Source organism: Magallana gigas, chromosome 2 (genome assembly GCF_963853765.1).
Source record: "Magallana gigas chromosome 2, xbMagGiga1.1, whole genome shotgun sequence".
Taxonomy (NCBI): domain Eukaryota; kingdom Metazoa; phylum Mollusca; class Bivalvia; order Ostreida; family Ostreidae; genus Magallana; species Magallana gigas.
Window position 1 is genome coordinate 22,471,389 of NC_088854.1, and position 22,573 is coordinate 22,493,961.

Sequence of the window (22,573 nt, forward strand, 5' to 3'; positions counted from 1 at the left end):
TACAATATAGAGCATTTTAAGCAATCGGAAGAGAGGAATACAAGAAAATTGATACTATTAAAATGCTAGTTAGGCTGAACTTGAGCAATCTTATGATTCAAATTCTTTTTTACTGAGCATTAAATATGTTAAGCTGTCAAATTTTAACTATGATCCATCTTAACTTAAATTTCAAAACAAAAAAACATGCTGTGTTCTACATGCAAGCACACTTACAATTTTGGTAATGTGTTTCATGATCTCTGCATGCATGTCCATTAAAGAGTCACTAGCACTGTACACATAACTTTAGAAAAAAAAGCAATTCATACATTTCTGCTCCCATAACCTCTGACCCCCAGATCACATGATCTCTGTCAGAACTTCACTCTGTAAAAATACAATTAATAGCCAGTGAAATTTGACCTTCCATACGGAGTAAATACATACTACATGAATATAGTATATCAATCTTAAATATAACACATATACCATTACATTGGACTTTATGATATCCAAAGTATGTACATTGTTATACATTTTCTGTATTTAAATTGCATTGCCATTAATTTTTACCATATGCAATTGACTTCTATTGGTAGTATTTAAATTTTTCTCTTTTTATCAATTGAAAGTAGTTTAATTGTCAAGTTGGAATACATTTTAACAACATTTTTACAACAGCTGCCATTGTAACAGTCAAACAACAATTTAAAAAAAAAATACACAATACTGACCAAATTAAACTATATATTACATATTATATATACAATCATAAATCAATAAATGATGAAAAGCTGCACAGGATCAATCGCTGTCTTAATCAGGGTTTCTGAAGATCACAAGTAGAACATGACATGACTTGTAACTTAACTCAGTACTCATTTTGTAGAATGAAGTGTATTTTCTTAATTGTTTGTTTAATATGTCCATAAAATACAGTGAATAAAAACCTGTAATCATTTATTCTATGCTTAAACAATACAAAAACGAATAGCTTCCGTTAATATTGCAATATATTGTTTTCTACATATACTGATCGAAACATGGGCTTTCAGAAGCAACACTTTATTTGTATCAAACGTATATTTTCCTTAACGCACCTGGAAAAAGTCACTCAATTTAACAGTAAATTATCTGATTATGAAAGATATAATTTGAATGATAAATAAAGTGTACATATGTCAAATAAGGGACAAATTTGCAGTTTGGGGATAAAAAATAAATATTTAAAAATTTCAATTCAGTATAAGTAACAACAAAAGTCCCTGCGGGATTCGAATTCAGGTTGTACTGATCACAAGCCTGACCTTTAATCCACTTGGCTATGGAGTGAGTTATATATTGCCGTCGATAAAATCCTTTTAATAAAGAAAAATGTCATTTCGACCAGAGTCAGCCATTTAGTCTTTTAGAAGAGTTGATAGATATATTTTTCATCCATTTATTTGATATATTTGCACTCTCTGATAGTACATGTATATGCAATTTCAGAATTAAAATTTACATGTTCACAAACACTGAATGTTGCTTATAGAATTAAGGTCTTCCATTTCCTTATGGTGATTGTAGTGTTTCTGTTTCTTATTATTATCATTATCCCCCCCCCCCTTTTTTTTGTCCGCAGAATATCTCAGAGATGACTTGAGAAATTTTCTTGAAACTTTCAGGGATGATAGAAAATTTAATTATTTCTGTTTCTTTGTTCTCTGTCCCGCGACAAAAAGCTTGTCACGTTGAGATCTCAGAAACAGTTGAAGACTTGAACATCCAAACTTTGTGAAATGATAGACCTTTACTTGTAGATGTGTTTAATTTACTATTTTGTTTTGTTTGTCATCACTTCCAGTTGTCACCAGAAGTACTTCAAATATTTTTTTTTAACGTATTCAATTTATTTTACATAGAATGAATATACTAGTATAAATCCCTACATATGTCATCTATGCAACGTAAAAAAAAAAAATTCTTTTTCCGAAGAGATATCTAAATTATCTCAGGCAGCCTGTTTTAACTAAATTTTCTACCCATGAGATCTCAAAAACCATAAGTGATCAAGACACGAAACTTACATGGATTTCATAGAAGATGAATTTAACAGGTTCTTATTTTATCAATGGTCACTTTCAGTCCGACACCAGATGGGTTCAAACAATCAAGTTTTTCAATAAGAATAACTGATTTTCTTTGATAGTTTTAGTTAGCTTGATAAACAGTAATGTTTGATTGGCAAATATACAAGAAATACTAACTTTGGGTTTCATTAAGCACTTTTGTTTGTCCGTTTCCTGTTCCTAGACAATAAACCTAGTCTCCACGAGATCTCAAAAACAGTAAAGACTTAATTGATCAACCAATCTTTATGGGATGATAAACCTGTGTTTTTACATGTGTTTACACTATTTTGTTTGATTCGATCGTCATACCTTCCAGTCATCATCAGAAGTACTTCAAAGAATGAATAAATCAGCATAAATCTTATATATGTCATCTATACACTGTTAAATCAGCATAAATCTTATATATGTCATCTATACACTGTCAAATCAGCATAAATCTTATATATGTCATCTATACACTGTCAAATCAGCATAAATCTTATATATGTCATCTATACACTGTCAAATCAGCATAAATCTTATATATGTCATCTATACACTGTTAAATCAGCTAACAAATTCTACTTCCGGTGAGATATCTCAAATATCTCAGGTAGCTTTCTTTTAAAAAAATTTTGTACCTGCGAGATCTCAGACACTGTAAGTGCCCAAGACGCAAAGCTTACATGGATGATAGATATTTAAATAAAGACGTGTTAATGGGTATCATTTTGTCGACCGTCTCTTCCATTCCTTTCCTGAAGGGTTTCAACAAATCATGTTTTAACAAGTTTAAGTTATTTTCCTGGCTGTTTCATTTAGCTTAATAAACAATGATGTACATTAGGCAAATGTACAAGAAATACTGGCTTTTATTTTCAGTAAGCACTTCAGTTCATTCATTTCTGGTACCGAGACAAAAAACACTGTCTCAACGAGATCTCAGATTGGGCAGAGACTTAAACAACCAAACTTTGAGGAAAGATACTTATGTTTGTGGAAATGTTTATTCTGTTTTGTTTGAATTGGTTTAACTTCCGGATGTAACAGAAAGTACTTCAATTTATTTATTTTTTTCAGTCTCGTCTGGAAATTAATTCCTTTGCAGCAATTTTCATATCATTTATTTTTTTTCTGCGTGATAGAAGTAATGTATTACAATTAAATTATTACATGTATATAAGAATGGAAGACCTTTTTATTGCTTTTGCAACAAGAGTCTAGTTATTAATAATAATATTGTGCCTCAGATGTACACATGAAAATATTTATCTCTGAAATTCATTAGAAAAGTGTAGGTGCAATGGCCTTTGTTTTATAGATGCCATATAGCATTATGTGGGAAGATAACACAGGATATATTTATTTTATGTACATTGAGCAGCAATTAATCGTCAACAAGACTAGTCTTAGTCATGTTCATTGAACTCAAAAAAATTAAACCTATCAAAATGTATAAGTCAGAAAATTGGTTTTGGAATGCACAAACAGGAAATATAAGATTATAAATTCTCTCTACTTTTTAAAAAAAATTATATCACATAAAAATATGTTAACATTGTACTGTAACAAGTTATACATGTATATCAAAAGTAATATTTATTGGCTATTATTTTGCTTTTCGTTGTATGCATGGTGATTATAACAATAATAGTCATAAACTACAAAAAGAATAGCAAGACACTGTACACACACTCAAAGTAAACTTGATGCCAGGATGCGCATGCAATCAATACAATACAATTAGCTACAACATTATGGTCTCCCAAATGACTAACTGACAATCATGATTTTGTTAATTAAAGCCATAATTTAATGACTGGATTTCTTTTCCTTTTTTTAAGAGAAAGACAATTATACACACTTGAAAATGTGCATTGAAATTGTAAGCAGTCATAATGAATACTCAGTGTCGATTCTTTTAAATACAGTATCAATAATTTAACCATCAAGGAGAAATCAATTATGCATCATAGGAATACAAAAGGCAAAATGTATCGAGAGCTATATCTGTATGCACTACAGTTTATACTCTAGACCATCATTGGCTTGAGCTGATGGTAATCATGCACAAATTCATTCAACACTCAAAATACATTCATAATAAATCATCTCAAATATAACTCTGACTCTACCTAATGTCTCATTTCTATAAACAAACATTTAATAGACAAATAAATTTACAAATTTTTCTTTTTGTAATTTGGACACATGCACATGTTTCTTTAAAAAAAATTCACGGCATAATCATACAGCAACGATATTAACAAGAGCTGGTGCCCATAGAGAGAATTCCAGTCAAGGTATGTATTATATTATTTTCTTCTGGAGCATTATTTTTCTGACTACAGTTCTAAGTTCTAATATCACAGCTAGTATTTTCCCCCAAATATGTGTAAATTAACCCCCCTTTTATTCCCCTCATAATGATATGTACAATATAGTTTATAATTATCATTGTTGACTGCCTGTAAATACGAGATAGGGAAATAAATTTTTCTAAACTATTTTCTTCAGTTAGGAAATAAGATCAATAAATGCATGTATTGCATATTAAATTATGAAACAGTGGAATTTATATCTATTGAGCAATAATTAGAGTAATTTCTTTATAATGTATGGAATTTACAACTATTATATATACATGTACGAACAACATATGTTGGAAAACCTAATTTTTAATCATTTGACACTTTCTTAAAGACAAAAAGTAAAACTACAGATATACAAGTTATTTTTGTGTCAATTATTGTACATCTTCGCTAGCCAAGGGTTTTCGGTCCACTTTGCTCCCCAAAGTGGACCAAAAACCCTTGACTAAGAAGATGTTAATGTATGAATTTACTTAAGATTAAGAATGACCCTCTTAATTCTATCAATGGAATTTACTTCAAAAATTCAGACTCTCTGCACCAAGCCTATAAAAATATCAAACTTTAGTAATTGAAATTTAATCCTTTCTGGTTGCAACCAGTCAAATAGTTTAATTTATGACTTCCAGTACTTCAGTGCAGTTCGGTATATTCAATTAAACATTTTGCTAATTTAGGTTAAGACTATTTCTGATAATTGTTTAAATAATTCTATCCCTTCAAAATGACTGGGAAATTTTGGTATTTGTAGTTAAAATAATTGCGAATTGAATACTCATGTACACCAAAGCTCAGAAGATTTTCTTCCTATTTTGAAACTGATATGCTTCTCAAGAAAACCTTAATATATACCAGGTCACAGGTAATCACGCTGACACTAAAGTGACCAACCTAATGCATTCTATTAAAACTTTAATAATTGAACTCTACAGTAGTTGAAAATTAAAAAAAAAAAATAAATGGAAAATGCAAAATTTACAAAGAGGGCTATTTGAGTAAACATGTAAATAGCCACTTTTATCACAGCAATTGAATCACCTCAATATACTTCATCATCACAATTATAAAACAACTTTAAAACTGATTTTGTGAGGTACATTGTACATTGACATCCACAGGGACTGAACGACATGTATAACTAAAGTTTCAAGGAGAAGACAACATCCAACCCACTTACCAAAAATCTCAACCACAAAACAAAAACTACTGGAGAAGACATTTCTTCTTCAAGGCCTTTTAAACTCAGGAATGTAAAAGCAATGAAGAGACCCTGCTCTCTCCCTAAACAAATATGGAAATTTGCAATATTGGTTGCAAATACATGTATCTCATATTTTCTTGACGGTTTCTGTTTCGTTGTATCAGTCAGCATCACTAGTTCTGTGGGGTTCACAGACAGTCAATTTTATCAGAATTTTTTCTAACCCTGTTAGAAATTCCATCACAAATGATTCAATATAGAAACAATTGCTAAAGGTTTTGGTAGTCAGGGTGTTGAAATTTTCCTCATTTCACTTTCAATGATTTTTAGAAGCTTGCACTGTTCCTGAATTTCACACTGAAAACCAAAAGATAGTTTAAGCATCACAAATAAATTAGTTTCATAGGGAAAAAACCCCAATCCATCATGGGTAATAGCAGTCACTTAATTGTAATAAAAACCCAGCAAAGTATGGCTGTATTAAAAATACAGTAAATATATAACACATAGAGACAAATATAATTCCAGTGCTGGAATAAACTGTACAGTACCTGATCCTTTTTTTGGTTTAAGCTGAAGAGAATGATGATAAATGATATTTCCAGTGTACCTGATCTTTTTTGGCGTAAGCTGATGACAATGATAACTAGACAACATTGATATGGTGACCATCTCAAAGGGCCCCGCTTAAATAATGGACAATAGGATATAAAGCATTTCAGAGAGAGCAAGATTAAGAAAATGGGAAATAATCTGTGGTCTAAAAGTGATTATAAAGATATCTGCTATGACCTTCACATTGTCTTGGTTCAAATCAAAAAGTCACTGCAGACCATTAGCCTAAATCTCTGTTAATGTGAAGTAGGAGCCAACAAGGGCTAAGTGGAGAGTACATATATGCTCCAAAAAAAAAAAGTTGCATGATCCAATAAGACCTTAACCTACATACATAATTCAAGGTCACTGCAAACTCTTTGATGGTAGACACTCTGTAAGTGAAGTATGAGCCAGATTGGACCAACGGGAGAGAAGATATGCTCAGGACAAGAAATCTCAGACAGACAGATGGACGAATGGACAGAAGGATCGACAGACTGATCACTATAGGGCACCCACAAAGCGGGGCCCTAATAAATAATATTTCCAGTGAACATTTTGTCAAAAAGTAATGAAAATCTGGGTATTTTTTACCGACATTTCTTTCCTTTATTATAGTGTTTTACATGTATAGTGATAACTATTACCATATTAATACCTAAATACTGAAGCAAACCCACAGGGAACACAAAAAGTGAACCTTAGATTTGGTTGGGGTTTGCTTATTGTTAGGATATGTCCTATGTGAAATGTATCTATTCGTCATTTAAAACAAGATCATACTGTTCCATATTGTATGCATGCCAAAAATTGAAAATGTAAACATTACCCTATATTAATTTGATGCACATTTTTCCTCCAATGGTCTTTTTTATAATTACCTGTAGGTTTTTTAGTTTTTCTACAAAATGAGGATAATGTTGATTGTCACACAGGTTCCTCTTGAGGACTGTCAGTTCCTGATTCTGTGAATGGAGACTTCTCTCCAAGTTGTTGTGTTTCTTTTGCAGCTGCTGATAAAATCTTGACTCCACCTTGACTTCACTTGAATCTTGAACACACTAAAACATGCATCAAATAAATTGAACTCTACAATACAGCATATTGATTGAAGAATCTGAATTCTAATTAAATAAAAAATAGATGCTTCTAAAATAATCTACATTGTATTTTATTCACAATGCATTTATAAAAAAAAAAGATAAGTTACTGTTTGCATGAGCAAATGATAGCATGGAAAATGCTCAACATTTCAATTTGGACAATATAAAAGAATGCAAAATATGTAATTTTTGGGGTCCGTTTACACCGCTGAAGCAAGGTACCATGTACATATTTTGTATATGTTACAATTAATATATTGATCAATGATCATCATCACAATTGATTATCATCAATTATTATTAATATTGTTAATTAATTCTGCTCTCTGAATTTTGTCAGACAACTGTATTTTGATCATTGACCCTTTGTCAAACAGTATCCCAAAATTCAAATGTATGCTAAATATATTCTTTGAGAAACATAACACATAAATCATATCGACGGCTTTCGCCAGGCAGTGCAATTCATGTATGTAACATCGAAAATATCCAGTCTTAATTTCATCGTTAAACCCTTCACATTGTTAACAGTAACATTCCAATTCTATTTCCAAACAGGTCTTGGGAAATGACATTTTCTTGAATATGTATGCATTTATTATTGCTTTTAAAATTCTCCCTAAGAGCAAATGATCTGCCAACCCAAACATGCCGTGTATTAACGTCTGTCTTCCCGAAATGTGTAGCTCAACATTTTGTTGTCCATTTCTATCAGTCGGGGTTTCTCTACACTTGATGTTATAATACTTGTCTGAATATTTTTGATGTTGCTAGAATACTTATTCAAAAATGCATTTCTAGGCAATTCTGGTAATTTTATTTACTTTAAAATTGGCTTAGGATTTGTTTCAAGGTCATTGCAAAATTTTATTAGTTATCAATGCATGCCTCAAACTCTGATGTCATCATTTTACTACAAGGTCACACTTCACAGAACGCACTATAAAATCTTTAAAACTTTTGTTAAAACCAATGCAATATTTATTGGATAAAAAATACAACTGTAGAGAAATTAACAAATCTAAAAGCATTTTTATTTGAATTTTTTCACTCAAAAATTACCAGGTAATCAATTTTTATTTCTTTAATATGTTGATTATAACTATTCATTTTTGACATCTTGGACATTGCACTGCATTTCAAATTTATGTATGAGTATGCTTTCATCTTATCATTTTATATCATATAATATTTGATACCAAAATATAAATTTAATGCAAATTACTTGAACCCTTTTGGCACAAGTTTCATCTTCCTGTGTCTTTGATTAACTGAACAATGCCACTTGTCTAATAAGGTTAATCAGTCCAAAACTAGATCATTTTTTTGTGTGCATCATATATTGCAACTTTTTAACACATACAGAACTGTAGCTCCCAGGTTGTCCATCCAATTTTTTTCAGACTGGGAGCTACAGATCTTCAGCTAAGCTTTTTCCAGTGCATCATGCAGTTTAATAAAGAACTTGCAGTTGGGTAGCTGAATGATAATACATGTACTTTGGTGATTCTTTGATCAAATAACTTAATTTGGTAAACTCAGTGCAAGCCCAAAAAATTCCATGCATTTTTTCCATTCATATATATAGATACAACTTTAAAAATATTACGTTCAATGCATATTGATGTATTTTAAAACTTACTGCATTATCTGTTTGAGGTGAGATTTGAGAGGAAATGGTAGGAGATTGGACTTTTTGGATATCTAGAGAAAAAAAACCAAATTTGTTTAGAACAACTGTTACAATGACAACTGAAAATATTATACAATTGTATAATTAATCAAAAGACATTTTATGTATTTGATTCAAATAGATCACAATTGCTACCCAATGTTCTATAGGATGAAAAAGAACCTTGTTCCATAGAATTTTAGTTCCATAGGCAATATCAGATGTAGTCTTGTTCATTTCAATGCCATACAGTCAAGTTTATCTAGTACTAGTATGTAAACTTTTTGGTTTCTTCACCAATATTAATGTCTAAATCCTCTATTAACCTATTATAGAGCTTACAAAATCTAGATGGATGACTAACTGAAACTGAGGTACACTGAACAAGCTCACAAAATTATATCCCAATTCAGATTTGACTTTAAACGTTAACTTGGGCCTAAAAAAAAGAGTTGTGTGGTTAGGGTAACCTGACCTAACCTACAAAAATGCCCCGATCCTACCATTTTTAGATATCTATTTTTATCCAATCGTGATTTTTATATTATTTCTATTAAAAACCCATTATTAAATATGACACCAACAAACTTAGGATTCATGCAGAAAAAAAAAAAAGATAAAATAAAAGAGATTCCCTACCTACCTAACCTAATTTTTTCATCAGTGTTACCTTAAACACACAATTTTTTTTGATATGCCTTGTCCAAATGACTTTCATGACATTTATTATGGTCACAAGCAATCCTTTTTGTTTTTTTTAGGTATATTAAGATAATTATCAGTACCTTTTATTGGTGTTTTCTCCATTAATAATGAAGTTGTTGAATTCAAGATTCCCTGTAATATCCCTATTCTGTCATTATCACTTTTAAAAGTTGTATTTATCATAGAATTACTGCAATTTGAGACACTGGGTAGATCTTTATCACTACAATCTACTCCACACTGCTTTGAGTCACTGTTTAGCACACCTCCTGATGAAACATTTGGGAAAAAATGAGAAATCTGATTCTCGAAATACTCCTTGTCTACAGCAGAGTTATTTTCTTCCAGAAATGATTCGGGGCTAGATATTCCATCAGACTGTTACAACGCATTATTCTCGTCCAGAAGATCAACGTCAACAATACTTATATACGGCACATCTTGCCTCTCGAACCCACTAACAATACCAGAATCTCCTGTCGACTCACCAAAAAATTCCCCTGAAAAACTGGATTTACCCACATTTGAATCTTGATCTCCACTCTGTTCATGTTTAGGCAACACACTTTCCTGTGACCTACACTCTAGAGTTTCCAATTTATTCACAGTGACTTTTCCTTTTTCACAGTTTGGTCCAATTAAGAGACTTTTCAACAAAGGCAGAGAGTCTCTCTTTTTGGTGTCCTTGTCTTTGGACAGACTTTTATCTGTCACTGAAGGGGCGGAGTTACTGTCACTCCAACTGTCAACACTATGCCGCGATGCTGAGCTACAAATGGATGGGAGTTCAGCCCCAACAGGGGATTCTGGCTGACTACTGCCTGATGCTATGGACAGTACCTCACTGCTCTCTTCAAAGTTCTGCTCTTGAAGGGTCAGACCTTTCGTAGCAGCTATTAGAGCTTGCACTCTCCTTTGCTGTTCAATGAGCAATGCTTCCCCCTCTTCATCACTAAAAAGATTATCAAATACAAGTGTCATACACACAGTGAAGAAAACTATCTTTATTTGAACATGCAATCTAGATTTCAAAATTTAAGTAAAATTCCTCTGATACCATGTTTCTATTAAAATATAATTCTGATGAATTTTTTAATGAATTGGTCTTTTTTTATCTTTTAGATTTTTTGTTTCAAAGAGCTTTTTTTCAATATAGAAACTGATCTGTCAAAGTATATTACTAATTTAAAAGTGTAAAATTTTTCAAGTCATAATTTGACCTAAATGACCAAGTAAATGATGTGAATTTTCTCTCCTCCCACAGGTTAATTGCCAAATCTGAGTCTGCAAACTCAATCAAATTTTAACAAAACAAGATGTCTTACAAATGTACCTGATATGTTGATTAAGGCTCACAATGAAGAGGTTTTTCTTAGTCCATGCGTCCTTGACGATCACTGAACGGGCCTTGATGTACTTAACACTCCTGTGCCAATCAAGCGAGTCCATTCGAAACACTGTGCATGGGATCTCATCATCTGTCATGACTACGACAAGTAAAGCATATCATCAGATTTAATCACTAACCACATGTACAAGGAAATGCAGGGATATCATTAACTCTTAACTCTTCATTTTTATAGCGCTGCAAAAACAAAGGGCCAACATACCTTGTCCCATAAATAGACCTGTCAGTGAAGGGAGTCTCATGTTTGCAATTTTAAGCTTCATTTTGGAGGGTACACCCTAGCTAATCCAAAACTCCTCTGATTGTTATTCCTGCTTTTAATTTTGATTTTACCAACAGCAATAGCCTAATTAAGTTACTCAAATGATCTAAAAAAAAATATGCTTACTATATGGCCATATTTGTCACCCCCATCCCAAAATAAAAAGCCTGATTCCCTGCCCCATTGGTAGTGATTTCACAATTTAAGAAGACGACAATATGAACAAAATTACAATGCATTTAGTTGACCTCCAATGACTGTGAAGTACAGAGTGAATAATTGCTGAGAAATCTTCGACAAGAATTAATTTGAAAATTTTGGTTTTTAAAAAAAAATAAGTCATCATTTAACAGGAAGTTGATGTCCAATTGGCATAATAATGAATCCCACTATATGACATGCCTACACAGAGTGTGTTAAAATTTTACAGACAGATGGATGGACAGGTGGATGGACAAACAGACAAACAAACAAGGGTAAAACTATATACCCCCCTAGAGTATACTCCTTTTCCATCAGAGCAGAGATATAATTTGAAGCAGGGGTATGAAAATGTAAAATTGTTAATGGTGATGCATCATGCACCCTGACAGACAAAGACCAATGATAATAGGTCACCTGAGTGACTCAGGTGAACTCAAAATTCAATGTTATGGGTCTTTATATCTTTTTACCTTTATGACTCATATACTAATTAACACACACAAACTCTCATGTATTTGAAAATTCATTACCAAGAGCAATTTAAACAATAAAAAATTTGCAATTCTCTACCTAATTGGTAGATGCTTGAGTATTCTAAGTCTTGTACATGTATGGTAATAAATATACTATTACATTCATTTGACTTTCTCTGTATAATAAATATAATACGTATTTACTTTTCATATGACTGCAGGCAATGTCCCTCAAGTCCTCCTTCCTGACTAGGTCATACACAGATTTCCCGATATTTTCTTTTGGCATTAATCCAGTTACTAAGGATACTCTGTAAAATAAATTTATGGCATATGTAATGCGCGACTCTGTACATAAATGAATGTCTGATAACTACAGTTGAACTTCGATATCTCCAACACTAATATCTCAAATAAAATAGATATGTCGAAGTGATTTGTAAGTTCCAACCACTTATTTTCTTTTTAAGTATTGTTCCCTAAATATCTCGAATACTCAGATATCTCAAAGTTTTTAAACACTCCCATTGATATCCAGATATCAATGTTTGACTGTAAGTGTGAAACATCATTTCATAACTGTACATTACAAACATTTTATTCATGAGAACTTAAATTATCCAGACAATGGTTCAAAATCATTTTAGACTTCATATTTACTGTATGGTAGATATCCTAATTAAATGCCAGGAATAAATAAAATAGCAGTAAAGCCCACTGGTGGAAAGAAAATGTTTGCAACACATTCTCCATTTAATGGTCACTTGTGTACCATAGCCAATACACAAACTTGTCAAGGAGTCTCATATAAGGATTTAGATTTAATTCTGTGTCATTCTAGAGTAAATGAATTAAAATATTGAATGTATTGATGACCAACTAGAGCATCCTGCCTGAAATCTTTCAAAAAAGACCATGAGACCTATAATTTTAGTGAAAAACTTGAATCATAATAGAGTGAATGACCTGATATTGAAAAGGTTCAAGACTCTGATAGAAAATGATTTCCCCATACTTGTACCATGCATCATTTCCATAAATATATACATGTATGCTGAAAGAGAGAGAGATAGAAAGGACAAGACTTATCAAACAAATTAAAAGATGTATGACTGATGGCTCTAAGAACAGGCAAATATATTCTCAGGATTAAAGGGGATTCCAGTTACTACATATTCTATTTCAAAGTGATTGTGCAGTGAAGTGCTGTGGAAAACAGCAATCAGTCCGCCTCAGATAGAGCGCAATGAACAGAGACTTGAAAAGTTTGTGAAGACAAACAAAAAAGGCAGTTTGCTGAGTATAATAAACAAATTTAATGAAAAAGTTAACCATTCTGTTGCAAACAGCACGAATCATCATTTACGTACTAAGTAGCCAAAAAATAAAGAGCACCTGTGGTCCTGATACCAGAGTTTCCCATCCATTGCATGCTGGGATATCCACTCCGGACTGTTGTTGTCTTCGTAAGTCTGCATGTTGATTAAATTTTGTTGAGCAACTGGGCGACAAACTCCGACCAACCAACTCTCATTTAAAACTACAAAATTAAAACACCAAGTTCTTAAACCTTGTATGCAAGTAATAGATTCAAGAACTTTGTGGGCTTCAATTTAGGACAGAGCTAAAAATCTATGAAGATTGTATGTAAACAGTGTACCCATTCCACATGTACCATTAATAAACTTAAAATGTATACCCCATCTTAAAATAAAATAGGTATTCTATGAGGGAACATGTATCAAGATTAAAAACTGAGTCCAAGAACCTGATTATTAATATTTCATGACTGACTCGCATATGGAAATTAAGACTACAGACTCACAGATGGGTGAAAATCATTGTAACTCTGCATGTTATGTCAGGCTATAAAACTATTAAAGTAAACATGGTGGATTCCAAGCATATGGCTACTGTCATAGTACATGTACATATTCTTACACCAATGTGGTTTACAGTTAAAATCAATTGGATATAAGTAAAGAGTATACATAGAGATATACAACATAGCATCAGGACCTCTTTAGAATTTCCCTACAAATTTACACATAATTATAGGTACAAAACCTGATTATTCGTATCTAGATAATTAAAAATGTAGTACACATAGGTTAAAAAAAAAGACATTCAATATAAAACATAAAAGCATATAAGTATTTGATGACATAAACTTCATTAATATGAATTAATTTTACTCAACAATGCAGACTTCAAAATAGTAAGATAACACCTTCCGAACCTGTTCTCTGTAGATCGATTGTCAATCATTACGCACCCGATCTAACTTTCTTTTTGTCCTGTGTATGATAATGAAGATGGCCGACAATTTTCATTTCATCATAATGGGGTGCAGTCCCGGATCCATGCTGAAGGTTCAGCATTCTCAAAAAGAATGACCTGTTCACCTTTCTGGACATGTTCACTAAAGAAGCAAGAGGAAGTCATATTTAAAGACGAATCTGAAATCTTTATTCTCATGCGAGAAATCTTGCAATGATTAAAAAAGGCTCTTCATTGCAAATATTTCTCGCCTCAGTCCTTTCCTCAAATGTCTCTAGTATCTTATTTTCCAGATAACCTACTTCTTGATTTCGAAAATTTGTTGCCATAAACTAGTTTATGTCTAGTAAATCAAAGGATAAAGTTGCTGCGAGTTATAGTTGGTTTAGATAAACATTGCTATTATCATGATTAAGATGATTTAATCTAAGACTTCTAAGCTATATTTTTTTTAACTCAAGCAGGCATCTAATGAATCAAAATTTGACAGTCACATGAAATATAAAAGCAAGATACAGAGCTCATCAATCTATTTAATAACATTTACAAGCATAGGCCTTGGTTATTAATTTAGAAAGGTTTCATATCAACCTGATATAAATGTAGAAAAAAGAACATATTATTTGATTATGGTTCTAAAATTTCCATAGTGTACAATCTTTGAATATTTAAATCTAATTTTAAAAATTCTTAAACTGGTAAAAATGGAAATAAAAAAAAGCCCAAGTGGCTTTTGAAATCTTGTTTTGCAGATCAGTAGTTGATGCTTTATCCTTATCATATTGCCCTATGCTGTTATAAAGGCATCAAAATTCATTTGTGAGATAAAAAAGTGTATATACACATGATAAATTTTACAATAAATTTTTGCTTTTTTTTTTTTAAAGAAAGAATATCACAATATGGAGGTGTCCCTTACCTCCTTAAGAGTTTTATCCTCAACTGAATATGCATAATTATACCTGGTATGTATGATTCATACATAATTATACCTGGTATATAAGATTTATGCATAATCATACCTGGTACATGTATATATGATTTATACATAATCATACCTGGTATGTATGATTTATACATAATCATACCTGGTATATATGATTCATACATAATCATACCTGGTATATATGATTTATACATAATTATACCTGGTATATATGATTTACTATCTTCTGTACTGGTCTGTGTTGTGTAATGGAAATTAATCAGCCATTTGAACTGTATCTTCAACAGTTCTACATCATCCTTATGAATCATCTTGTTGATGGAGCTCCCAAGCACATCAATCTAAAAGAGAGGTTAAATAAATAATTTAATGCAATTGATTTTATTTTAACACATACATGTTTCCAAAATCACAATAAAAACCCTAACGAAAAATTTTTGGGCATTTACTGTTAACCAACTTTTATTTGCGACGTCATTATTTCACAATTTACTTTTTTTTGTGTTAGCCTTATCCAACTCTATGTTGTTATTGTAACAATAGAACAAGGGCTGGCTTACAGTGAGAAATATTCATGACAATGATCGAGGCTCCTCACAAACTTCACAAAACTTTCTCTTAAAAACTTAAATAGGTCGAAGCAATGAATAGGGCGAGATCCAGGTGCCAGGAAAAAAAAGTATGGACTTAAAATCCGAAAACTACGGTACAAGATTTCATTACCTGTAGCCACCCTAATTGTTGTGTTAGAGACTCCGACATATATAGAATTGTACCAGACTCGGAGATGATGAGCAAAGATCCACATGCTACCTACAAAAAGAAAACCAAATGAATAATAATATAAATGTAGGCAGTGATGTATCATCAGAGCAGGTGAATTTTTCACTTAATCTAATCAAAGTTTTTGTGATTCAATAAAAATTCATGTGCCAGTTTGAATTAGACATCAAAAGTCTGATCATATTAGCAGTATGCGGGAGAAGTACATCTTTAATGTTATACATGTACTTAAAAAAGTCTGAATACATTTTGTGATGCAGGTATTTTACAAAAAAAATGTTAAAATGAAAAATCCTCCAAAATATTATCTTTTTATTATAAACTTCAGAAAATTGAAATGCCTATATCAATTTACCAATCCCAGGAAATCCTCTGTGACTGTGTCTTTCAGAAAAGTGGGAAGGACAAAATTTAGGTTTCTTTTCTTGATTCCTGGATTTAGAAAGATACAAATTTAAAGAAAAAACCAGAGAACAAATCAACTGAAAATATCTTATTTCTACAGCACCTAAATTTAAAATATAAATTAAGTATATGCAGTTATATAATTTCAATAATATTATCATGATCATTTATTTCAAAACTTTTTACATTACTTTTTATACTGTCATTCAGTAGAAAATGTTTATCCCATAATTATCAAAATATGAGATATTTGACAAAAATATGTCTCTTGATGATTTTTTGCTAAATAAATGGATTGTTGATACATCACAATATCTGAAGTAAACATACTTTAGATATATGAATATCAAAATCGCCTGATAATCTAAAATGTTCATAAGAGACTAGTATCTAGAATGAAACTCTAGTTACATTCCCCTCAATCTAAATATAGTTCATCTACCAAAGAAAGTCCCCTTACTTAACCATGTTAACACTGCTACGTAACTTATGAATTTAAATCTCACCAATATTCAACTTAAGGTAGTTGACTGTCAGCTTGAGTATACTGCTTTTGTCTGGCCGGCGTTCACATCTCTGTAACCATGGTACCTCTTCTGCTAGCAAGCTAAGGGTTCTGTTCAACCTCTCTCTTCTTAGCTTTTCACCTTCCCGCCTAAGTTTTCTGCAACATATCAGAAAGATAATCAATTATTACGAAATTTCAATAATTATATCAGAACAAAAGGTGGAATAAGAAAAAAATATTCTGTTTAAGGGACACTAATGATGTGTCCAATTTTTAAAAAATATTATCTACATGGAACTTCATTGCAATATAAAATCAATTTTATAATCACCATTATTTGTTAGTGAGTCTCATAATATTTGATAGTCATTATGAATTTCAAGAATGTTTTCAAAAAATAGTTAAAATGTACTCTTTTTAAAACAAACAAAATATCTAATACTGTGGTCAATTAATCAAAATCAATTCAAAATTTTTACCTTTTATTTTCCAAATGATTTTCCTCATCAGATATGGAGCCTTTCCTCTTTAAGCTGAAATTTAATTGAAATATTATATAACATACATGTATATCAGCTGACAACTGATGCAATAACTGTGAAACCATAAGTTAATCATCAATTACAGATGACTTTTATTCATGCAAATTATAAAAAAAAATTAAAATATGGTGAATAAAAATTATACATCATCTTCGAACAATCACGTGGCGAGCTTCAACGTTTTCTAATAGCACATTTATGGATCTGAATTATTACTAGCAGATTCAAATATTGATTATTTCACAACCTTATAATTGAAACGTGAGAAATCTATAGGAGCCTGCTAATTGCAATATATTTGATTGAGACATTCAGAAAGATCTTGAATGTTGTGTATCTTATTGGTATTCAATGTGTTAAAACATATGGTTAATCTATCCATGCAATACTTGCACAAATTTTAGTGCGCAATCTATTGCAAGTTTTTTTTTTATGAAAGCCTTCAAAGGCACTGTAGCTCTATTGCATATGACAACCCTATTTTTTTTGTAGAATATCCTGCTGCTTCTACTATAGTAACTTAATGTATAAACAACAAGAGGCCCAGCAAGGCTGTCACAGCACTTTTTGGTACAGGGATCTTGTCCCTCCCAATATTTGAAAAATTATCAACATTTTTTTTTTTATTTGGAAAATTTAATATACTTATATTATCAAAAGGACATCTACATTTAATAGCAAATTAATCTTTTGTTAACTTCTAAAAACTGATATTTTACAGCTAAAATTTTACTGAACACAATTTTTTATACACACAATGTAAAATTAGGGTTTTGTGTGTTGGGAAATTGTAGGTAAGTAAATTGGGAATTATATGGGGATTTCCAAGTTGGAAGGGTCTGCTTATCGGACCCAAATCAAAGAGATTGACAGCCTTGCCCAAGGGCGTAATCACTAACCTAAGCAAAAATAGCCATAACTTTGATCAATATCATGATAATAGCTTTATAGATCAAATTGGCTATTGAAATGTTAATTGTTTGAAATTTTAAAACCTTGGCTAATATCTCTATAGTTGACACTATAGTTGATGCCTGGGCTTTTATATTTCAAAACATTAATTTACAAATATCTCGACTTCAGAGGTTCAATTATTTTGCAACATGCATGAAAACTCATAATTACCTCCCCTTGAAAGAGAGCATGGCTTACTTGAATTCCCTTCACCCAAGGTCACTTTATGTCAGGTTTGGTTGAAATTTGCCAAAAGCCTACTCCAGCATCAAGATAATCCAGATCAAGCTCTGTATCTGAAGCTATCTCTATATTTACACACCCATAGTTATCCTGATTATTCTAACTGTTTAAGTCTGACTTGGTATGAAATTTTAAACCTGTCTAAGCATCTAGATAATCAAGATCACTCTCTCTATCTGAAGCTACCTCTGTGATTCATTTACATAGTTAAATCAACTATGCAAGTTTGAATAAGTACTATTATTTACATAAACATGTGACCAGCTCAAAAACATTAACCCCCTCCACCATCCGAAACTAATGGCTCAAATTCAGCATCTAAGCCTGTGGAGTGTATCTGTATCACAAGATGCAACAACCATGCAAGTTTGGTAGAGTTAGGACTAGTAGTAAATGTGATATGGTCATCAAAGGGCACCTGCTCCAAAAACTTTAACCAGCTCCAAAAATCTTAACCTCATCCAGCATTTAAAACCTAGGATTCAGCATACCAGGCTGTACGTGGGGTTTATCAGATTCACAAGATGCATCATCCAAGTTTAGTGAAGTTATGACCAGTAGTAACTTTGATATTGCCATTAAAGGGTACCTGCCCCTAAAACTTTAACCTGGCCCAAACACCTAACCTCCTCCATCTGAAATTCCAGATTCGGCATCCAAGTCTTTAAAGTCCATAAATATCATACATAAGTCCAGATGCATCATCCATGCAAGTTTGGTGAAGATAGCACAAGTAATTATAACTTAAGACCTACCTACTCCAAAAACTTCAACCAGGTTTGGACACTGACACTGACGCCGGGGGTATAACATAAGCTAGATAAAATGTTCTATCGTTAAAAAGACAGATTTACAGACCCAGTTTAATGCTAATATTTGTCCCCTATACTTGCTTCATAGCAAATAAAAAAAAAATATTACATTGTGTCTCACCTATAATTTCAAATAATTGGTCTAAAATAACTCCATTTTTTCTCTTTATTAATAGTCCCATTTAACCGTAATAATTGTTTTCGCAACAAAATCACTACCGTTTAACACTACGTTTGAATATTAGCTGTTTACCGTCACCATTTTAGTGATAAAATCTGCAATACTCTATTAGGATATACAGCCAAATGGCACGCAAATTCAAACGTAGAAGTTGTGTAAATGCCTTGGTATGACCTATTAAATGGATATTTTGTGGCCTTAACTACATATCCATGTTTAAAAAAGTTTGTTAAGTATATACATTGATGTGTTTTACCCCTGCTGATTATTTTTAACAAGCTTAAAATTGACATCAAGCAGATCTGCTTCGCAGCTGCTACATTGCAAGTATATGGGACAAATTCTTACTGTCACTTGAGACAGATGCTGGACAAAAAAACTCATTTGAGGTAAACAAGCTGACCTGCAAAACCTTAGGTGACCTTTTTAAACTATAATTAGCCAAACGACATATTGGCTACTGCCATTTTTGAAAGAAGATTAAAGATCAAAGCCAAACAATATATGTATATATCTATTTTTAACACAGTCAGTGCTAAGGAATAGTATGGTACCCTATCATTGTGAATTCTTATCGCAGTTGATAATTAGGTCAAAAGGATAATCTTGTTCGTGTACATGCTACCGATATAGATTTGTCTATTACAGCCCCCCTTAAAAGTAACAGTGCATGTGGACAACCAAAAAACCTGACAATGTCACTGTGTGTATGTACCAACCTGGATCCAGCTCCAACATTCTGACTGTCCATGTCCTTACTATTTTCATTCCCGTAATGTCAAAACAGTCGCTACATCATACATGTTTATAATAGGTTAGTAGGCCTCAGAGTTCGCAATGTAAATAGTGGATACAGCGCATGCGTGCGGTTTCGGAATATCGGTAAAACTAGTACCAAAATCGGTATCGGGTCCGCCCATCTACCTAGTTATATCAATAGTTTTTGGGTTCTCATTCAGCTGCATCCGACTAATGACATATCATTAAGTTATTTTCAATGCTCTCAAGTCTTCTTTTTTTTTATCTCTATTTATTCCATTAATGTTTTTGATTTTTTAATGATTTTCGTTGAACTCACATATTTTGTTTAACTAGAGACATACGTGACATATACAACAGTTAGTGCATGTATATACGTCCCTGGTTTTACTTTTGCTTATATTGTATATAAACATATATAAATAAGGACCATTATCATTCAAAGCTAATTAGAAATTAATGAGAAATTCATTGTACCTATTGAATTTAATATCAAGGTAGGCAGATTATTTGTTAACGGGAACATTCAGGTTTTTTCGCTGAAGCTAGACTTTCATTCATTCTTTATTTCTTTAAGCTTTGCAGCTCATCAGATTATACAAATTAAACATAGTAAAGTACAGAAGTGGGTATTTTAAAGGAGACGCTATTACATTATACATACATAAATATGACAAATTGACATAAGTAAAGGCGAAAAGAATCAAAAGAACAACATCTAAAGTTAATTACATATATCGTTTCTTAATTTCATACAATAGTAAATGTATTTGCCGAGGTTACACATATCTTTAAAATTGTCGTTATTAAACAATTGCAACAGCTTGAACATCGATGATTTCTCATAAAAAATACTTTTTAATATATTTTTGACGGTATTCAATATATACTGGACAAACTAAAATAAAATGGAATTCATCTTCAACATAATTTTTACACGAAAAGCAGTTCCTTTGGGCTCTGTGTGTATCATTGTACCTTCCAGTTTCGATAGCTAAACGACGAGAGGACAATCTTAAAGACTTGAAGAATATATATATAGTCTGTGTTCAACCACAAACACCTAGGGATTCATTTATAATATGAATTTTCTGCGCTGAAAGTACAACTTCTACATAAATCGCTTTTCCCTCTTATCGGTATGAACCATGGCATCAAATACAAATTTATTCAATTTAAAATAAATAAAATTAACATAATCATATAGAAAAAGTTTGCAATTTCCTCACCTTAATAATATTATGACCTTTTTACTCTAATAAAACGCTATTTTTAGTCATTAACTATTCAACATGCAATGAAAAGTCTTTAAAAAAAAAGTCATTTAAAAGTTTCAAACTTTTTCTCAAATTATGATTAGTAGACTTGCCAGAAAAATCTTATAAATTCGGAAAATAAAATCAAAAGTATATTGGTCTATTGTGTCAAATTTGAGATATGGCATGAAAGAAGCTAATTTTTAGCAAATATTTGAGTTCATTTCTTCTTGCCTTTTTGAAATATAAGCTAAATATGCCATTATACTAGAATGTCGATAGAGATATTAAAAATTGTTCAAATAAATATGTTTGGGAACAAAATAAAGATATCCCAATGCACAGACTATATCTGGAAATTTGGTCTGCTCTGCAAATTAGGAAACTAAAGTTACGGTATTGTAGAACCACTGAGTTATGAAAAATTTTCATTTTCTTCTTAAAAAACTAACGCTTCAGAATATATATTCCCTTACTAAACTCTGTAAATATGTAATTTATTCTTGACTATTTTATTCAATATAGTTTATTGATCCAACTTGGTTGAATTTACAAGTAGAATTGATATATATATATAATGCAGAATTTGTAGACTAGAGGTGACCCAAATATCTACCAAAATTAAAACACAGGAATGAACCTCTTTAGTCGCCATGTCAAAACCATTATTCACATTAAATGTTATATATTATTCTAAAAGTTGAGGTTGTTTTGATTCATTTACATTATTCTAGTTACTCCACTGAAAGAGTTCATTCAAATTTACTATGTGAAAAATCCCGTCTTAAATTCTGCAAATTATGATAGATGCATGCCCACCCGACCCCCT

At 31.7% G+C, this 22,573-nt stretch overlaps 1 protein-coding gene across 1 annotated transcript; it reads right to left on the reverse strand.

Annotated features, from left to right (window-relative positions):
• On the reverse strand, nucleotides 1-20,586 carry LOC105324565 (protein cycle). The gene is made up of 14 exons (XM_034446155.2): nucleotides 20,449-20,586; nucleotides 17,477-17,530; nucleotides 16,996-17,153; nucleotides 16,440-16,516; nucleotides 16,025-16,114; nucleotides 15,504-15,642; nucleotides 14,351-14,497; nucleotides 13,471-13,615; nucleotides 12,280-12,386; nucleotides 11,062-11,215; nucleotides 9,809-10,680; nucleotides 8,994-9,055; nucleotides 7,130-7,309; nucleotides 1-6,008 (listed from the first exon to the last, which is right to left on the reverse strand). The coding sequence occupies exons 1-11, from the start codon at nucleotides 20,478-20,480 to the stop codon at nucleotides 10,110-10,112; spliced, it is 1,674 nt and encodes a 557-aa protein (XP_034302046.2). The 5' UTR covers nucleotides 20,481-20,586; the 3' UTR covers nucleotides 1-6,008; nucleotides 7,130-7,309; nucleotides 8,994-9,055; nucleotides 9,809-10,109.
• Between the last annotated feature and the right edge of the window lie 1,987 nt (nucleotides 20,587-22,573).

Excerpts from the sequence above, each read along its gene's own strand:
- LOC105324565 (XM_034446155.2), bottom strand. The coding sequence starts at position 20,480 with ATGGACAGTCAGAATGTTGGAGCTGGATCCAG. Across the intron at positions 16,115-16,439 it reads CAGAGGATTTCCTGGGATTG|GTAGCATGTGGATCTTTGCT; the intron begins GTAAATTGATAT and ends TTCTTTTTGTAG. Across the intron at positions 10,681-11,061 it reads AGCCTTAATCAACATATCAG|TGATGAAGAGGGGGAAGCAT; the intron begins GTACATTTGTAA and ends TAATCTTTTTAG.